Source organism: Canis lupus, chromosome 17 (genome assembly GCF_003254725.2).
Source record: "Canis lupus dingo isolate Sandy chromosome 17, ASM325472v2, whole genome shotgun sequence".
In the NCBI taxonomy this organism is placed as follows: domain Eukaryota; kingdom Metazoa; phylum Chordata; class Mammalia; order Carnivora; family Canidae; genus Canis; species Canis lupus.
This window is the reverse complement of record NC_064259.1, coordinates 48,796,532-48,812,148: the sequence shown is the minus strand read 5'-3', so window position 1 is coordinate 48,812,148 and position 15,617 is coordinate 48,796,532. Positions and strand designations below refer to the sequence as shown.

Below are 15,617 nucleotides of genomic sequence, written 5' to 3'. Positions count from 1 at the left end.
AAATAAATAAATAAATAAATAAATAAATAAATAAATAAATAAATAAAATATTTTTTAAAAAACAAAAACACATCTGGGTTAACAGTAGTGAAACTGCAGGAAAGGAATGACAAGGATAACATCATAAAGGGAACAAGAGAGAAAAGGCAGATTCCCTACAAACCACTGTTTAACATCTGATCTCTCATAGCAAAAATGAAAGCCAGAAGATGAAGGAATAATCTCCAATGGAATAAAAGACAATACCTGCCAGCCTATAATTCCTTCATCAGCAAGATGATCCCTCAAAAATGGTGAAATAAAGATATTTTATTTATTTATTTATTCATGAGAGACACAGAGAGAGAGAAGCAGGCTCTATGCAGGGAGCCTGATGTGGGACTCAATCCCGGGACACCAGGATCACACCCTGAACGGAAGGCAGGCACTAAACCGCTGAGCCATCCAGGGATCCCTTAAAGATATTTTCAAGCCAATAAAACCGAGGTTTATCATCATTAGATTCCGTATGAGTTTTCTATTGCTTCATAACCAATTACTACACTCCATGCTTGGAAGAACCCATGTATTGTTTTACAGTTTCTGTGCATCAGGAGTCTGGGTACAGATTAGCTGGGTCCTTTGCTCAGGGTATCACCAGAGCTACAGTCTCATCTGGGCTCCAGGTCCTCTCCCAGACTTACCAGGTATTAGCAGAAACCAGTTCCCTATGGCTGGAGAACTGAAACTCCAACTCCTGGAGGCCAGGTGGTCCTTCTCACAGTGTGGCAGTTTATTTCCTCATGATGAACAGGAGGATCTTTCTGACTCTGGGAAAACCTGAACACTTTTTATTTTTTAGAGATTTTATTTATTTATTCATGAGAGACACACAGAGGGAGGCAGAGACATAGGCAGAGGGAGAAGCAGTCTCCCCACAGGGAGCCCAATGTGGGAATCCATCCCAGGACCCCAGGATCATGACCTGAGCCCCTGAGCCGAAGGCTGACGCTCAACTGCTGAACCACCGAGGAGTCCCGAACTAAACACTTTTAAAGGGCTCACCTGATTAGGTCAAATCCACCCAAAATAATCTCCTCTTTGATGAATTTAAAGTCAGATGATTACAGAATTTAATTACATCAGCAAACCCCATTTGTCAGTATGTAAGGTAATCACAGGAGTGAAATACCATCACATTCATGAGTTCTGCTCACACTCGAGGGGAGGAGATAATAGAGAATGTGTACACAGAGGGTAGAAATATTGGGAACTATATTAGTAAAATTCTGTGTACCTTAAATGCTCATTACAGGAATTTAAAAGGATGTACTTCAGTAAAAGGAAAATAATCCCAGGTGGAAGATGTGAGACGCAAGAAAGAAGAGCAAGCAAAAAAAATGTTAAACATAGGGGTAAATCTACACAAATATGAACTATTGAAAATAATAACAATATATTTGCACAATTAACAAAACAGCAATATCATCAAAATACCAGGTTACAGAAGCATATAAATTCAAAGAGAATAATTAATGTCGAAGAATTCTAATGTCTATGTATTGTTTGAAAGTATAAAGATATCGATTAAAGAGACCTGGGTGTCTCAGTGGGTTAAGCGGCCCAACTCTTGGTTTCAGCTCAGGTCATGGTCTCAGGGTTGTGAGTGGAGCCTCTGAGCCTCTCCTGGGCTCTGCACCCAGTGAGGAGTCACCTTGAGATTCTGCCTCTGTCCCTCCCCCCCACATCTGGCTGCAAGCTCTCTCTCTAAAATAAAACAAATCTTTTTAAAAAAAAAGAGGGAGAGAAAGAGAGAGAGAGAGAGAGAGAGAGAGAGAGAGAGACTGCTAAGTCAAATATGCAGGTTGAAATTTTTTTACTAACCGCTAGAGAACAGAAATAGATTATATACTTTCAAAATAAGAGAGTTTAAAAATGGAAAAAAACCCTTCCACTACACTCTAAGAGGCTCCCAATCAGCCTTCTTTCCCTCACCCACTCATGGTCAGACTAGGATCCCAGTCTAGTGGCCCTCTCAGCTTCTTCCAGATTCCTCCCCATTTTCTCTCGCAGCCATTTCCCCTAACCAGTTTCTTGAACATTCAATCCCAACTTCGCATTTCCTTCTCAGATTATGCCCCTGGACTAACGCAAATCCCCAATGCATTTTGTGAATTGAATAGATCCATGACAGTGGAATGGGACAATGGCAATATGGGTAAAGAAAAGCACAGGCCAGGGGCGCCTGGCTCACCCAGTCAGAAGAGGGTGGGACTCTTCATCTTGGAGTGATGAGTTGGAGCCCTGTACAGGGTGTACAGATGGCTTAAATAAAAACAAAACTTAAAAAAAAAAGGACAGACCAATCTCATTTATGAACACAGTACAAAGTGCTAAACAAAAACATGAGTATGCTCAATTTAGCAATGTCTACACAACAATGTGACCAAAAATGCAAGGTGGTTTATTGGGTTTATTTCAGAAATGCAAGGTACTAGAAAATCTATAAAGGTCTTCTAGAAAAAGAAATAAAAGAACAGTGGAAAAGGAAGAACTAAAACTGTTATTTTTCTTAGTGTGATTTTTCTATGTAGAAAAACCAAAAATACCTACAGATAATTCATTAAAATTAGATAACTTATAATAGTCATTTAATAAACAATCAGCACACGAAGGTTAAAGCACCACTTATAATAGCATCAAAATGAAGGTACCTGAATTAAATATAGTAAAACTAGTATAAGATATTTACAGATAAAATCATAAAAATTCTGCAAAGATATTAAAAAGAGTTAAATAGATAGGAGCAACCTTGTTTGAGGTTAGGAAAACTCAATATCATAAAAACGTCAATCCTCCCAAGTAGATGTCATGGAACCAGAGAAGGGTTCATGTGTGCGTGAAATTTGAAAAGCTGATCCCAACATATATCTAGATGAACAAAGACCTTGGGAGAAAAATGATGGGCTCCCAGAACTGGAATTCACTGATCTTGTTGCTTGGCTCATCCCCCAGGAGCAGCTGATTTGATGGGAAGGTGGAATGATCATCTGCAGGCTCAGGCACAGTATCAGTTGGGAAACCACACTGTGAGGTCTGAATGCTATCCTATGGGATGTGGTATATGCTTTAATCAAGAGAGCACTCTGTGGTGCTGTCTACCCCGAAACCAGGAAGCACACATGCAGAAACCAACAGGTACAGGTGGAGGTCTCCCTTCTTACTGGTACCCCTAATTCCCACTGGAAGGAGTTTTCTCCCTGTCAATCACAGCGTGGGACTCTGTAGGTTTGGAGATCCTAGTAGCCAAGGGATAAAGAGTTCCATCAGAGAACTGGCAGTAAAGTAGGAGCTAAAACTATCCTCTGGCAAATCTGAGCTCTCATGCCAGTGAGCCAACAGGAAGAGGAAGTGTTTGTTATACCAAACATGATGATTGATGCTTGAAGCTAGTAAACAAAAGGCATGATCAGAGAAAGGGCTGGGAGTCAGAGAGGATGGTATATTAGGGTAGGGGTCACAGAGGATCAGTCCATCTTGTCTAGGTTCGTTAGCTGGACTGAGGCATTCCAGAGGCTTTGGGCCACTTGAGGATCCTGAGCAGCTTCAGTGGGGAGAGTTATCATACAGGAACTGCTAAAATATTTTCCAGAAACACCATCCAGCTCCTTTGCCAAGCTCAGGTAGAGGACTGGGATTGCACCTTGTTTGACATCCTGTAGAGGGGAAGAGAGAGAGTCACGCCCAGCTGACTTTACCCTACTGGGGACACCCAGAAGCATCACCCTGCCCCACTTGTTCCTCCTCTACCCACCTTACAGAAGAAGCTGAAGAGCCAGAAAAGGAAGCGGTACAACCAAGGGTAAGGCTTCATGATCTCTGTGTATACCACACCTGGGTCAACAGAGTTCACAGTCACACCTGAAAGGATGAGACACAAGTATAGTGCAAAGTGAAATAAGAAGAGGATATTGGGAAAAAGGGGCTTAGTGGGGGTTCTCCAGTGTGCAATGATGGGAGGATCCTACCAGGTCTGTTGGGCAACCAGACACTTGGGGGTGGTGCCAGGGAAGTCAGTCCCTTGGAACTTACATAAAATGGTATTCAAGCCAGTACGGAGACATAAGCATTTGAGAGTGCTGGGTGAACTTTAGGAGGAACACAATGGATGGTGTTGGTATCGGAGACTACTGAGAGGAGAGGAATGTTGTAAATGACAAGAGAGTTGGAAAGATTAAAAAGGAGATGTGAAGAGAGTTGGAAAGATTAAAAAGGAGATGTGAGGGAGATATCAGCTGCACAGATGATAAGTGGAGGGAATTAACAGCTGGCTTGGGGGACACTGGAAGTATTTAGGCCAGGACATGTTGGGATGAGATGTGAAGGGCAGCGGTACTGGGCATGAAGGAGTAGGGGGTGTCAGAGGCAATTACCTGTCCCTTGAAGTCTTCGGGCAAGCTCCCCAGTGAAGGAGGTCAAGAGCAGTTTGCTGCAGTCATAGCTCTGGATTAAGTTCAAAGGTTTGCCAGCCCCTGTCAGATGTTTCTCATCAACATACCCATGTGCATGCCGAAAGGAAGACACATTCACTACCCGAGCTGACCCTGCCCGTTGTAGGGCCCCTGGGTGGAAAGAGAACCACAATCCTTCAATCCAAGCTCTAGAGTGAATACCCATGCCCACTCCCCAGCGTGCCTCTCCAGGAGACTCCAAGAGAGCAGGGACCATCCAGGGCTTTCAGGACAGGGTCAGTGGGCCCCCCCCACCCATGTTCTCTGGGCTAGGCACAAGACAGCTTCATGTGAACAGAGACTTCAACAGAGACTTAGCTACTTTCCTAACATTTTTCCTCTTCTTTTATGGTAGTGTGTGGATTTTTGCCTTGCTCTTCTTCCACTTGTCAGCTGGAGCTACTTTAATTGATCCCTGTTTATGTTTTACCTCACTGGTGGCTAAAAGAGAAAAGCAGAGGTTGGAGACACTGTGAAAGTTGTCTTTTGTGTATTTGTCACACAAATGTTCATTAGGTCTCTGGACTATGGCAGACCCCAAGACAGATGCTAAGGACATAAGGGTGCTAGATTGAGGGGAGAAAGAAATGTGTGTAGAGATACTTGAAAAAGTGTTTTTGTTTTTTTTTTTTAATCCAGCTATCCAGCACCTGGGTGTTTCAGTTTGTTAAGGGTCTCCCTTCAACTCAGGTCACATGATCCCAGGGTCCTAGGAATGAGTCCTGAATATCTCCCATCGCATCAGGCTCCCTGCTCAGTGGGGAGTCTGCTTCTCCCTCTACCCATCCTGCCTGCTCATGCTCTCTCTTACTCTTTTGTTCTCCCTCTCTCTCAAATCAATAAAATCTTAAATCAGCTGTCTTCCAAAGTAACAAAAAATTACAATCAATAGTACACTTAACGTCTTAAAAAAAGAAGTATCCTACTATATATAGTTTAAAAAGTCTGAATTATATAAAATATGAAAAATAGTAATTGTCACATGAGTTTACAGTGTTCAAAACGCCAAAACTATTTTGAGCCCTACATTTAAATTAAGAATCACGAATGAGGGATGCCTGGTTGGCTCAGCGGTTGAGAGCATCTGCCTGGGGCCCAGGGTGCAATCCCAGGGTCCAGGATCCAGTCCTGCATGGAGCTCCCCACAGGGAACCTGCTTCTCCCTCTACCTATATCTCTGCCTATGTCTCTGCCTCTCATGAATAATAAATAAAACCTTTAAAAATCACAAATGAAAAATTGAACAGGTGGTATTTAGCCAAAGTGTGCTGGGAAGAAAATTATTTTTAAAGAGAACAGACCCCAGACTTGCAGACAGAGTGACATAAAGCTCAAAGGGGCTCACAGCCTAGTTGAAGCCCGAACCTCATAGAACAATGTCAATGTGGGAGCAGGAATGTGTTCAAGTGCTAAGGGAGCCCTGGAAATGGGAGGCTGCTTGGGGAGGCCGCTTGGGGAGGCCAAGGGCAGGACCCACAGCACAGGCGATATCTGTGCTGAGTCTTGGCAGATGAACTAAAGTCAGCCAGTCACTAAATGAGTGGGAAAGAATAGCCCATATAGAGGCAAGCATGTGCGCAAAAGCACAGCCAGAGGGGGAAAAAGCATGGTCCAAAGGCTTATCATGGCCACAGATAGTCTCCTGGAAAGGAGCGTGTGGATTTAGCAAGGGCAAAAGGTGAGGCTCTCAGTCTGCAGGGAGTCTATAAATGGAGAAAAGGGGCTTAGAGTCTCTCCTCTAAAGGATAGAGTACCTTCCAAGGATTTAAAGCAAGTGATATGGTGAAATGTGGTTTCTAGAAGTGGCAGGAGGAAGAATAGATTAGAGAAGGGGAGGAGAGAAGACAGTTTAAGAAAATGTGACTAGGCAAGATGCAGACAGGGCATTACAATTTGAGGAAGGGGGAAGAAACATTACTACTTGCAGAGTTTTGCCTCACTCTTTGGTCACCCTCCAGTTGGACTAATTTAATCAGCAGCTAAAGAGCACATGAGATGGGACACCTCGGTGGCTCAACAGTTGAGCATTTGCCTTTGGCTCAGGGCATGATCCCAGATCTGGGGATCGAGTCCCACATCCAGCTCCCTGTGAGAAGACCACTTCTCCCTCTATGTTTCTGCCTCTCTCTGTGTCTCTCATGAATTAAATAAATAAAATCGTTAAAAATAAATAAAATAAAGAGCACATGAGATCCCAGCAACATGAATTGTCTCCCAAGAGGGGAATGAGTAGCTGATTTTCAAGGAGAGGAGACTTTTTTTAAGGTAATCCCTTTTGTACAGTTCCAGTTTTGTGTTTTGGACACATATTACCTAACCCAAACAATTGATTTTATTTTAAACAGTCTATTACACAATCCAGGAGAACATGTTAGGAAAACAGTGCCTGCCGCTCACTCTGCCTCTCCAGCCTCCCCAGGAAGAACCCAGACTTCCTTCATCAGAAAAGATTTAAAAATCAGAAAGTCAAAGGACTCCGGCCTAAGACAGAGAGAAGTGTTCTGTCTAGGTTCCTAGTGGATCTTAAGCTATTTGAGAACAGGAAGTAGGCTTTCTTGGTGTCTGTGTTCCTAGTGGTCTGGTGCCACCCTTAAGAAGCTTTCGTTGTGATGACTGACTCTTCTGGTCTAGCTAGAACTCAGAGCTGGGGGGAGGAGACGTGTGATCATAAATCTCCCTGCTGATTATATTTTGGACTGGTTTCATTTCCAGCCTCCTAGTCCTGATTTGTGTCAGGTGGGTTTCCCTGCTGTGTGTGTGGGAGGGGGAGCATACTGGGTTATCACTCAGTGAGAAGCTGGGGCCAAGAGAAAGGAAGTGGCCATGGAGACAGCCACGAAAAATGCCAGGGAATGGAGAAGCAAAGAGTGGCACAGAAGGGAAGCACCCGTTCTCCCTTACCTTGGAGTAGATTTGTAAGCAGAAAGGGCCCAACATAGTTGGTGGCAAAGGTGAGATCAAGGCCCTCTGGGGTAAGTGTCTTGGGGAATCCTGGGAGGAGATGAGAACATAGGTAATGGGTAATGGAAGGAGACAAGCTCTGGGAGATATACTGGTATTCAGTAGAAACTTCACAGGAACATGTATGTACAAGGATGGAGGCAATGACTTAAAACAGGCTTTTTAGGGTCATGTATGAATTCAAGGTTTTCAGCAGGATGCACAGGTTAGGTTGGTGGATGCCTGTTTTAGGGTCCCTGAACCAGAAAGGAGGACCCTGAGACATGTCTGGGGGAAACATACCAGAGATTGCAGCATTGTTAACCAGTAGATGTATCTCGGGGTACTCCTGCAGAAGCCACCGGGCAAAGCTCCGGATGGAGGCCATAGAGCTCAAGTCCACCTGGCCAAGCAGGAGGCAGGTCCCCTTTGAGGCTACTTGGATCTCGGCAAGGGCTTTCTGTCCACGCTCCCAGTTACGGCAGGCGAGGATCACACGGGCCCCACGACGAGCTAGTTCCTGGCATACAGCCTTTCCGATGCCTGTAGGAGGGCAGCTTGAGTACACTAGTCTGGGGAGTGACTAGAGGTGCCAGTCCTCATCCCCACCCTCTCCACTGGAGCTGTTAGGGACTGAGGTACCTATTGAGGTAGCAAGATGGGAAGAGCACTCACCACTATTGGCTCCAGTCACGACTGCTGTCTTCCCAGTTAGGTCTGTGGAGCACTGTCGGAGGTCCCAAAGATAAGATTCATGCCAGAGCCGCACACTTAGTCTAAGCAGGACTAGAATAAGCAGAACAGAGCCAGGGCTCCAGACCAGGGTGCCAAGTAGAGACCACTGCAACATAGCAAAGACTTGCTGGTCTGCCACCAGAAGAGCTGGGCTACAGTGCAGGTAAGTTGGGGAGGAGCTAGCCAAAGCTAAGTGGAGATTAGCAATCAGGCGGTGTGGTGCCTAGGGACACAAATTTTAAAGAGGCTACTCACTCTCAGATTTTTTGAAGCACCCTATTTGAGCTTGGGAGTGAATTCCACCTTAAATTGCATGCCTTGGACACTTGATTGCCTCACTGCTATCTCTGGCTCAAAGTCAGTGCTTCTCCGAGCCCTGTGTAGGCTCATAGTTGTCTCCAAGTGAAACTTGGATTTGCGCCCTAAAGTGAATTGATAAACTCCAGGAATTGGAGAAGCAGGATATCAAATTTTGTCTTTAATCAACGTGTGCTTAAGCAGGGACATCCCCTTACGCCTCTACTGCAAGGAGACTCTGATTCTAACTGAAGCAGACCCCACTTGCAGCCTTTATGTCTACTCCTTTGTGGAGTGGGGGGCGGTTCTCCAGAACGCCTCTGCTGGGGAGCAACAGCTACCCTAATGCAGGGTCTCCTAAGAGTGGAAATGGGGTTATTCCTTGGGACCAGAGTTCTGTATTCTTCTAGGACTACAGGACAACTGCTCCTGAGTAAGTATCCTTGGAAGAAACTGACAGAGACATCAGACCAACTCTTAAGGCAATTCAGGTGTTTATTCTGGCAAGCAGAAAGTACTGCCTGAGCTTCACAGCCCAGAATAGGGCAGGTGCTTGGGGAGGAATGACCACACTTTGGGGGTTGGGTTCTTCATTAGTTGTCTCATGGTCACCTGAGGCTTTGGGGCACCTGTCGGGATGGGGTGCTGCTCAACGGGAGGAGATGTGCCACTTTCTTTGTCCTCCTGCTGGGGTACTGCTGATCTGAGCAGCACCTGGGTGTTTGGGTTCCACATGCTCACACCAGGAGCCAGTTTCATTGCGTCTGGCAGCAACATGGGCTTCCACATCACCTGCGACGTGGCCTCAAGGACTTGGGGTGCCGAATGTGGGCACCTGTGAGGACCCTGACCCTCCTGGTCCCTGGGATCCAGGCCCTGCGGATTTAAGCGGCTGCGGCCGGCCCACATGTCCCTCAGCAACTCAGCCTCCCCCTCCCAGCCACAGGGCCATTTGGCACCCGGCCACAGTTTGGGCCTGGGGCTCTGGGCCAGATCAGGGAGGGCTGGATGCGAGGCAAGAAAGCCAAGGCCAGGTTTGGGAAAGGGCAACTTTGACCCAAAGCCTGGCGATGGTAGGCCTAAGCTAAAAGGGGGGGATTGGAGGCCAGGGCCCGGGCCCAAGGCACGGAAAGGAGCGCTAGGTGGGAAAGAGAAGAAAACTTTCGGGGAGACACCAATACGGGGTCCTGGTGTTAGAGGCCTGGCGGGAGCCTCGGGAGCCTCGGTCCTCGCACCCCTCTGGCGCCCGCGGTAGGCTTCCAGGGATCGTGCCTCCGAGTCTGGAACCAGAACCTCGGCCAACGGGCGCACCCAATGGCGCGGCAGGCGCATGGGGTCCAGACGAGACCCGGCCTTGCGGCCCATCCTGTAGTGAAGCTTGCTCAGGGGAACATCCGGGAACCGAGGCTGCTGTGGCTCTAATTGGGCGGAGGGGCCGAGCGTTATGGGGACACTGGTGGAGAGGCTGGCCACCGACACGCCCGAGTCGATGTGGGGCACGTCCTCCTTCTTGAGCTTCAGCCTGTCCCCAGCTACGTGTGGCTGGGACGTGCAATAATAGAGGCCCTCCAGTGACAACTGCGAGCTGCGGGGCTGTGCCCTCTGGGCCAAGACCTGGGTGCTGGCTACCTGAGACAGCTCCAGAGAAGAGTGGGGACTGCCATCGGGAGCCATCTCCACCGATGGTTGGCGGCTTACATTCAAGGACTCCACCAAAGCCTGGTGGTCTCTGGACTGGACAGCTGAGTCCCCTAAAAGACTCCTAGACCCTGTCTCCTGAAACAGCTCTGGGGTAGGCGGGGGGCCAGAAGTGACTCCCAGCTCTGGAGAAGGCTCCCAAGGTTCCATCTGCTTCTGAGAGCCTCTCTCCATCCATGGTCTTCCTAAGGAGATCTGGTCCACGCTCCCTTGGTCCTAGGGAAATGCATGGAGGATAGGGGTGGAGAGTGAGTAGTGAGATGTCAGAAAGGGGAGAGAGGAACTAAGGGTAAAGGAGTCCAGGGAGCCTGAGGAGAAAGAAGACACAGGCAGGGCTCAGGGTAGGGGGGTGAGGGTCAGAGGGAGCTGGGGGCTGCGCTTACTTCGCCTTGGAAGGTCTCCTCCAGCCCCATGGAGGTGGGTGCATGCAGCACAGGCACCGATCCCTGAGCCCAGGCATCCGTAGTGCATGCCAAGGGCTCCTCGTCCTCGCACCACATGGGGTCCTCCACCACGGCTGATTCCCCCTCATCCCTGGCCAGGAAGCGCCACTCAGTGATCTGCAGCATGGCCTCCCGGGCCTGACTAATGGTGAATGGAATGCACTGCAGAGGTGAGAGAGGGTCTCAGTCCAATGTGGACCAGAGGGGTGGGTGGAGATGGGTCTGGAGAACCCGGATCCAGGCCCACCTGCTGGGTCAAGTAGACTTTGAAGGCAGAGTCCATGACTCGGGCCAGCAGATCAGCCAAGATGTCCCCCACAACATCCTCTCCCTCCTGGAGAGCCATGAGCGCCATCCATTCAGCCTCCGTGAGCCGCCCAGGCACGATGTCCACCTGTGGCACCTGCACCGTAGGAGGCCGCACCTTTTCTGCCTTGGATCGGGTCGCCCCACGGTCCCGGATCTGTCTCTCCTGCCTCTGTGACGAAAGAACAGGACAATCAGGGCAGGAAACAGAGAAGTGGAATGGAGAAGCAGCTATGTAGGCTAGGAGGAAGCTTTCTCAAGCTGTGAAGCAAGAAGGAAAAGCCTTTTGAAAAGAACAATGTACTAAGAGCCTACCATGTCAGATGCATTTTAGATGTTTGACCTAGTTAATTTATTTTTTAACATTTACTTATTTGGGGCACCTGGGTGGCTCAGCTGATTAAGCATCTGCCTCCGGTTCAGGTCATGATCTGCAGGCCCTGGGATGGAGCCCCACATAGGGCTCCCTGCTTGGTGGGGAGTCTGTTCTCCCTCCCCCTTTCCCTCTACCTCTCCCCATGCTTGTGCTCTGTCTCCTTCTTGCTCTCAAATGAATAAATTTTAAAATCTTAAAAAAAAAAAAAAAGATTATTGGGCAGCCTGGGTGGCTCAGCGGTTTAGCGCTGCCTTCAGCCCAGGGCATGATCCTGGAGACCTGGGATCTAGTCCCGCTTCGGGCTGCCTGCATGGAGCCTGCTTCTCCCTCTGCCTGTGTCTCTGCTTCTCTCTCTCTCTCATGAATAATAATAATAATAATAATAATAATAATAATAATAATAATAAAAAGACTATTCATTTGAGAGAGAGTGGGGAGGGGCAGAGGGAGAGATTCTTTCAAGCAGATTCTCACTGAGCAGGGAACCTGACATGGGGCTTAATCTCCCGACTTGGAGATCATGACCTGAGCTGAAACCAAGGGTGGGAGGCTTAACCAAATTAGCCACCCAGGTGCCCTTGACCTAGCTAATTTATTTTTCATAACAGCTCCCTAAACCCATTTTAAAAAGAACAAAAACAAAAACACTGAAAAGACACAAGATAACCATCACTTGCTTGAGATTACAGAGTACATCCTGCTATTGGCACTAGTTCAAAAGGTTCAAAGTTCTTGAGAGTTCAAAGAAATTAAGAGAGTCAATAAATGGTTAGTGCTCTTTTAGAGTCTCCTTCTCTCCCCCAAATCAGCTTAGATCTTCATTTTACAATATACATCTAAATAAATTCCAGGGACACCTGAGTGGCCAGTCGGTTAAGTGTCTACCTTTCAGCTACAGTCATGATCTCAGGGTCCTGGGATCAAGCCCCACATTGGGCTCCCTGCTCAGGGGCAGGGAGTATGCTTCTCCCTTTCCCTCTCCCTCTCCCCCGAGCTTCTGCTCTCTGTCTCTCTCAAGTAAATAAGTACATAAAATATTTTTAAATAAGTGAATTCCAGATGTATTAAAGGATACAAGCACACACACACACACATACACAAAAACCCCACAAAAATATAAACAAAAAAATAAAATGTAGGAAAAAAGTAGGTCAGATTGTCATATGACAATCTGTGAGAAAAAACTGCTTAAGCATTAAAAATTATGTAAGAAATCATAAAGAAATAGCTAGAGAGGGCAGCCCGGGTGGCTCAGCGGTTTGGCGCTGCCTTCGGCCCGGGGCGTGATCCTGGAGACCCGGGATCGGGTCCCGCATCGGGCTCCCTGCATGGAGCCTGCTTCTCCCTCTGCCTGTGTATCTCCCTCTCTCTCGCTCTGTGTCTCTCATGAGTAAAAAAATAAAATCTTAAAAAAAAAAAAAAAAAGAAATAGCTAGAGAGGTGTATACACATAGGCAAAATTTTCCTATACTTATTTTTAAAACACTCCTAATTACAAGTGGACAGTAGTTACCATTCACTGGCACTTAAGTGTATCAGTTACAAACATTGACTCAAGTCCTACATTTTTAGACTATATGCTATTTTGTCCTCATTTTACAGAATTTTTCCAGATCACATAGCAAGGAAGTAGTGGAGTCATAATTCATACACAGTTGTGTCTGACTTTACCCTTTACCCTTTATAAAATGCAATAAATATCCCCAAGTATATTAAAAATCATAATAATAAATTAATAATCATAATACCCCAAGGGTAATAAGCAAAGGACATAACATTTCACAAATGTAAAAGACTGATGATATAAATGATAAACATTTGAAAAGATGTCCAACTTTCAAAAATATCAATTCCAGTTTTATGAACACATCCAAAGGCATATCCTAAAATGAAAATAAAAAAATATAGGGGCACCCAGGTGGCTCAGTGGTTGAGCTTCTGCCTTTGGCTTAGGGCATGATCCTGGGGTCCTGGGATCGAGTCCTGCATCGGGCTTCCCACAGGGAGTTTGCTTCTCTTTCTGCCTATGTCTCTTCCTTCTCTGTCTCTCATGAAAAAAATAATTTAAAAAAGAAAATAAAAAATATATTCTCCAACATATTTCCTGTGCTGTCATTTACAATAGCAGAATATTGAAAACATAAGTCCAGGGGTGCCTGGGTGGCTCGGTGGTTGAGCATTTATTTGCCTTCAACTCAGGGTGCGATTCTGGGGTACTGGGATCAAGTCCTGCTTCGGGCTCCTGCAGGGAACCGGCTTCTCCCTCTGCCCATGTCTCTCCCTCTCTGTGTCTCTCATGAATAAATAAAATCTTAAAAAAAAAAGAAAACATATATCTAACAAAAAGAGAATTTATAGCTAATTGTGTGCCCTCTTTATCAGGGAATATTATGCAATGATTAAATATAATCTTTAGGAAGGATTTGTAATAGCATAGGAAAAAACGATGTAATGACAAATGAAAGAAACAGGATACAAAATTACATATCAAGTATCATCTCAGATGTATAAGTATGTGTTAAAGAAAAGGAAAACACCAAAATTTTAACAGTGGACATGTTTCTTTCTTGTGCTCTTCTCTAATTTACAAGTTCTCAACAATAAGTCTGTATCCTTTTATAATCAAGAAAAATCCACATAAAAAGAAAAAAAGTAGTTCTATAAACTCATTTTAGGGACATTGGAAATTTACTAGCAGATTCTTGGGAGCCTCCTCACTCTCCTACAAGTTTCCCTGAACCTGGCTCCCTCCAAAATTTACTTCTAAATGTAATCTTCCCAAATCTTTACCTTCTTAACCCCAACCTTATTGCTTCATACCAGATAGACCCCAAATTCATTCTTCCCCAAATCTGATGTTTCTTAAACCTTACACTGAACTCAAAATCCCTTAAGTCTCATTTCTCTTCTCTGTAATGAAAACAGCCCTAGTGACAAACCCAGGGAGTAGCCCACAGCCCAGTCCAGGCTTGGCCAGAGCAGGGCAGGTAGTGCTGGGAGAGGATAGTGGGTTCCTTAGATTTACCCTCCTAGCCTCTCATGAGCCAACAGTGATAGTGATTGTACCTAGACATTGGCCTGACCAGAGAGGCCAGAGATACTATTGCATAAAATCTCCTCAAATGTTTTATTTAAAAATATCTTGGCTTTTGCAGCACTTGGGTGGCTCAGTAGGTTAAGCCTCCGCTCTTGATTTTGGCTCAGGTCATGATCTCACAGTCGTGGAGCTCCCAGTCATCCGGAAGTCTGCTTGAGATTTTCTCTCTTCTTCTCTCTTTGCCCTTTCCCCACCTCCTTCTCACGTGGACTCTCTCATGAATCAATCTTTTAAAGAAATTTCTTGGCTCTTAAACAATTTGACTTTCAAGTGCAGCCTCACAGTTTTTGTTTGTTTTTTTTTTTTAAGATTTTATTTATTTATTCATGAGAGGCACAGAGAGAGGCAGAGACAAAGGCAGAGGGAAAAGCAGGACCCCTGTGGGGAGCCTGCTATGGAACCTGGACGGAAATCGATCCCAGGACCCCAGGATCATGATCCGAGCCAAAGGATCCACTGAGCCACCTAGATGCCCCAGAGTGGTTTTTTAAATCCACTTCATTCTCCTAAAATCCTTGAAATGAAGTTTATTTAGCAACACCTCTCCCCAGTGCCTGACCAAAGTGTCTCGTTTATCTATCTGAATGGGTACCTCAAAATTGAGGCACTTATTACTCGCATTAGCTGCTTCCAAAGTCGTCAGTTCCTGCTCTTGCGCTCTGCACCACACATCTGACTTTTTGCCTCAGGTTCGGATTGTGACCAAGTGTGTTAGTGTGCGTGGTGCAGATGTAGATTTTCTGCCTGAGACCGACGTGGCTTCGTCGGTCATCAGGAACGCCCGCATGGTGGGCGAGCCACGGCTGGCATGGGCCCGGCCCACGGTTCCCCCACACCGACTTTAAAGGCAGATCCCAGGCGATCCCTGGGTGGCTCAGCGGTTTAGCACCTGCCTTTGGCCCAGGGCACGATCCCGGAGTCCCAGGATCGAGCCCGCCCGCGTCGGGCTCCCGGCATGGAGCCCGCTTCTCCCTCTGCCTGTCTCTCCTCTCTCTATGACTATCATGAATAAATAATAAAAAGTATTTTTAAAAATAAAATAAAAAAAAATAAAGGCAGATCCCAGCTCCGGCGCACCCCGAGCCCAGCTGAAGCTAACCGAGCCTTCGTGAGCCATGGCCGCAGCTGTCGCACCAACCCCGGGGATTCGGCAGCTTCGCTGCGCCGCCGCCGCCGCCGCCTAAGCGTCGCCATAGCAACGGCGCCCAGCGCGGAGCTGCAGGCCCGGCCTCCAG

The 15,617-nt window shown here is 46.6% G+C and overlaps 3 protein-coding genes across 3 annotated transcripts in view; 1 reads left to right on the top strand and 2 right to left on the bottom strand.

The window, feature by feature from the left end:
- Positions 1-15,617, top strand: part of WDR54 (WD repeat domain 54) — a 33,561-nt gene that overhangs the window by 13,930 nt on the left and 4,014 nt on the right. The window lies entirely within an intron of this gene.
- On the bottom strand, positions 1,412-8,807 carry LOC112664241 (retinol dehydrogenase 12). Its single transcript, XM_049095400.1, has 6 exons — positions 8,106-8,807; positions 7,734-7,973; positions 7,392-7,481; positions 4,413-4,601; positions 3,794-3,900; positions 1,412-3,695 (listed from the first exon to the last, which is right to left on the bottom strand). The coding sequence occupies exons 1-6, from the start codon at positions 8,278-8,280 to the stop codon at positions 3,507-3,509; spliced, it is 990 nt and encodes a 329-aa protein (XP_048951357.1). The 5' UTR covers positions 8,281-8,807; the 3' UTR covers positions 1,412-3,506.
- C17H2orf81 (chromosome 17 C2orf81 homolog) lies at positions 8,940-15,561 on the bottom strand. The gene is made up of 4 exons (XM_049095393.1): positions 15,482-15,561; positions 10,851-11,081; positions 10,544-10,765; positions 8,940-10,376 (listed from the first exon to the last, which is right to left on the bottom strand). Exons 1-4 carry the CDS (start codon positions 15,497-15,499, stop codon positions 8,991-8,993), a joined length of 1,857 nt encoding a protein of 618 aa, XP_048951350.1. The 5' UTR covers positions 15,500-15,561; the 3' UTR covers positions 8,940-8,990.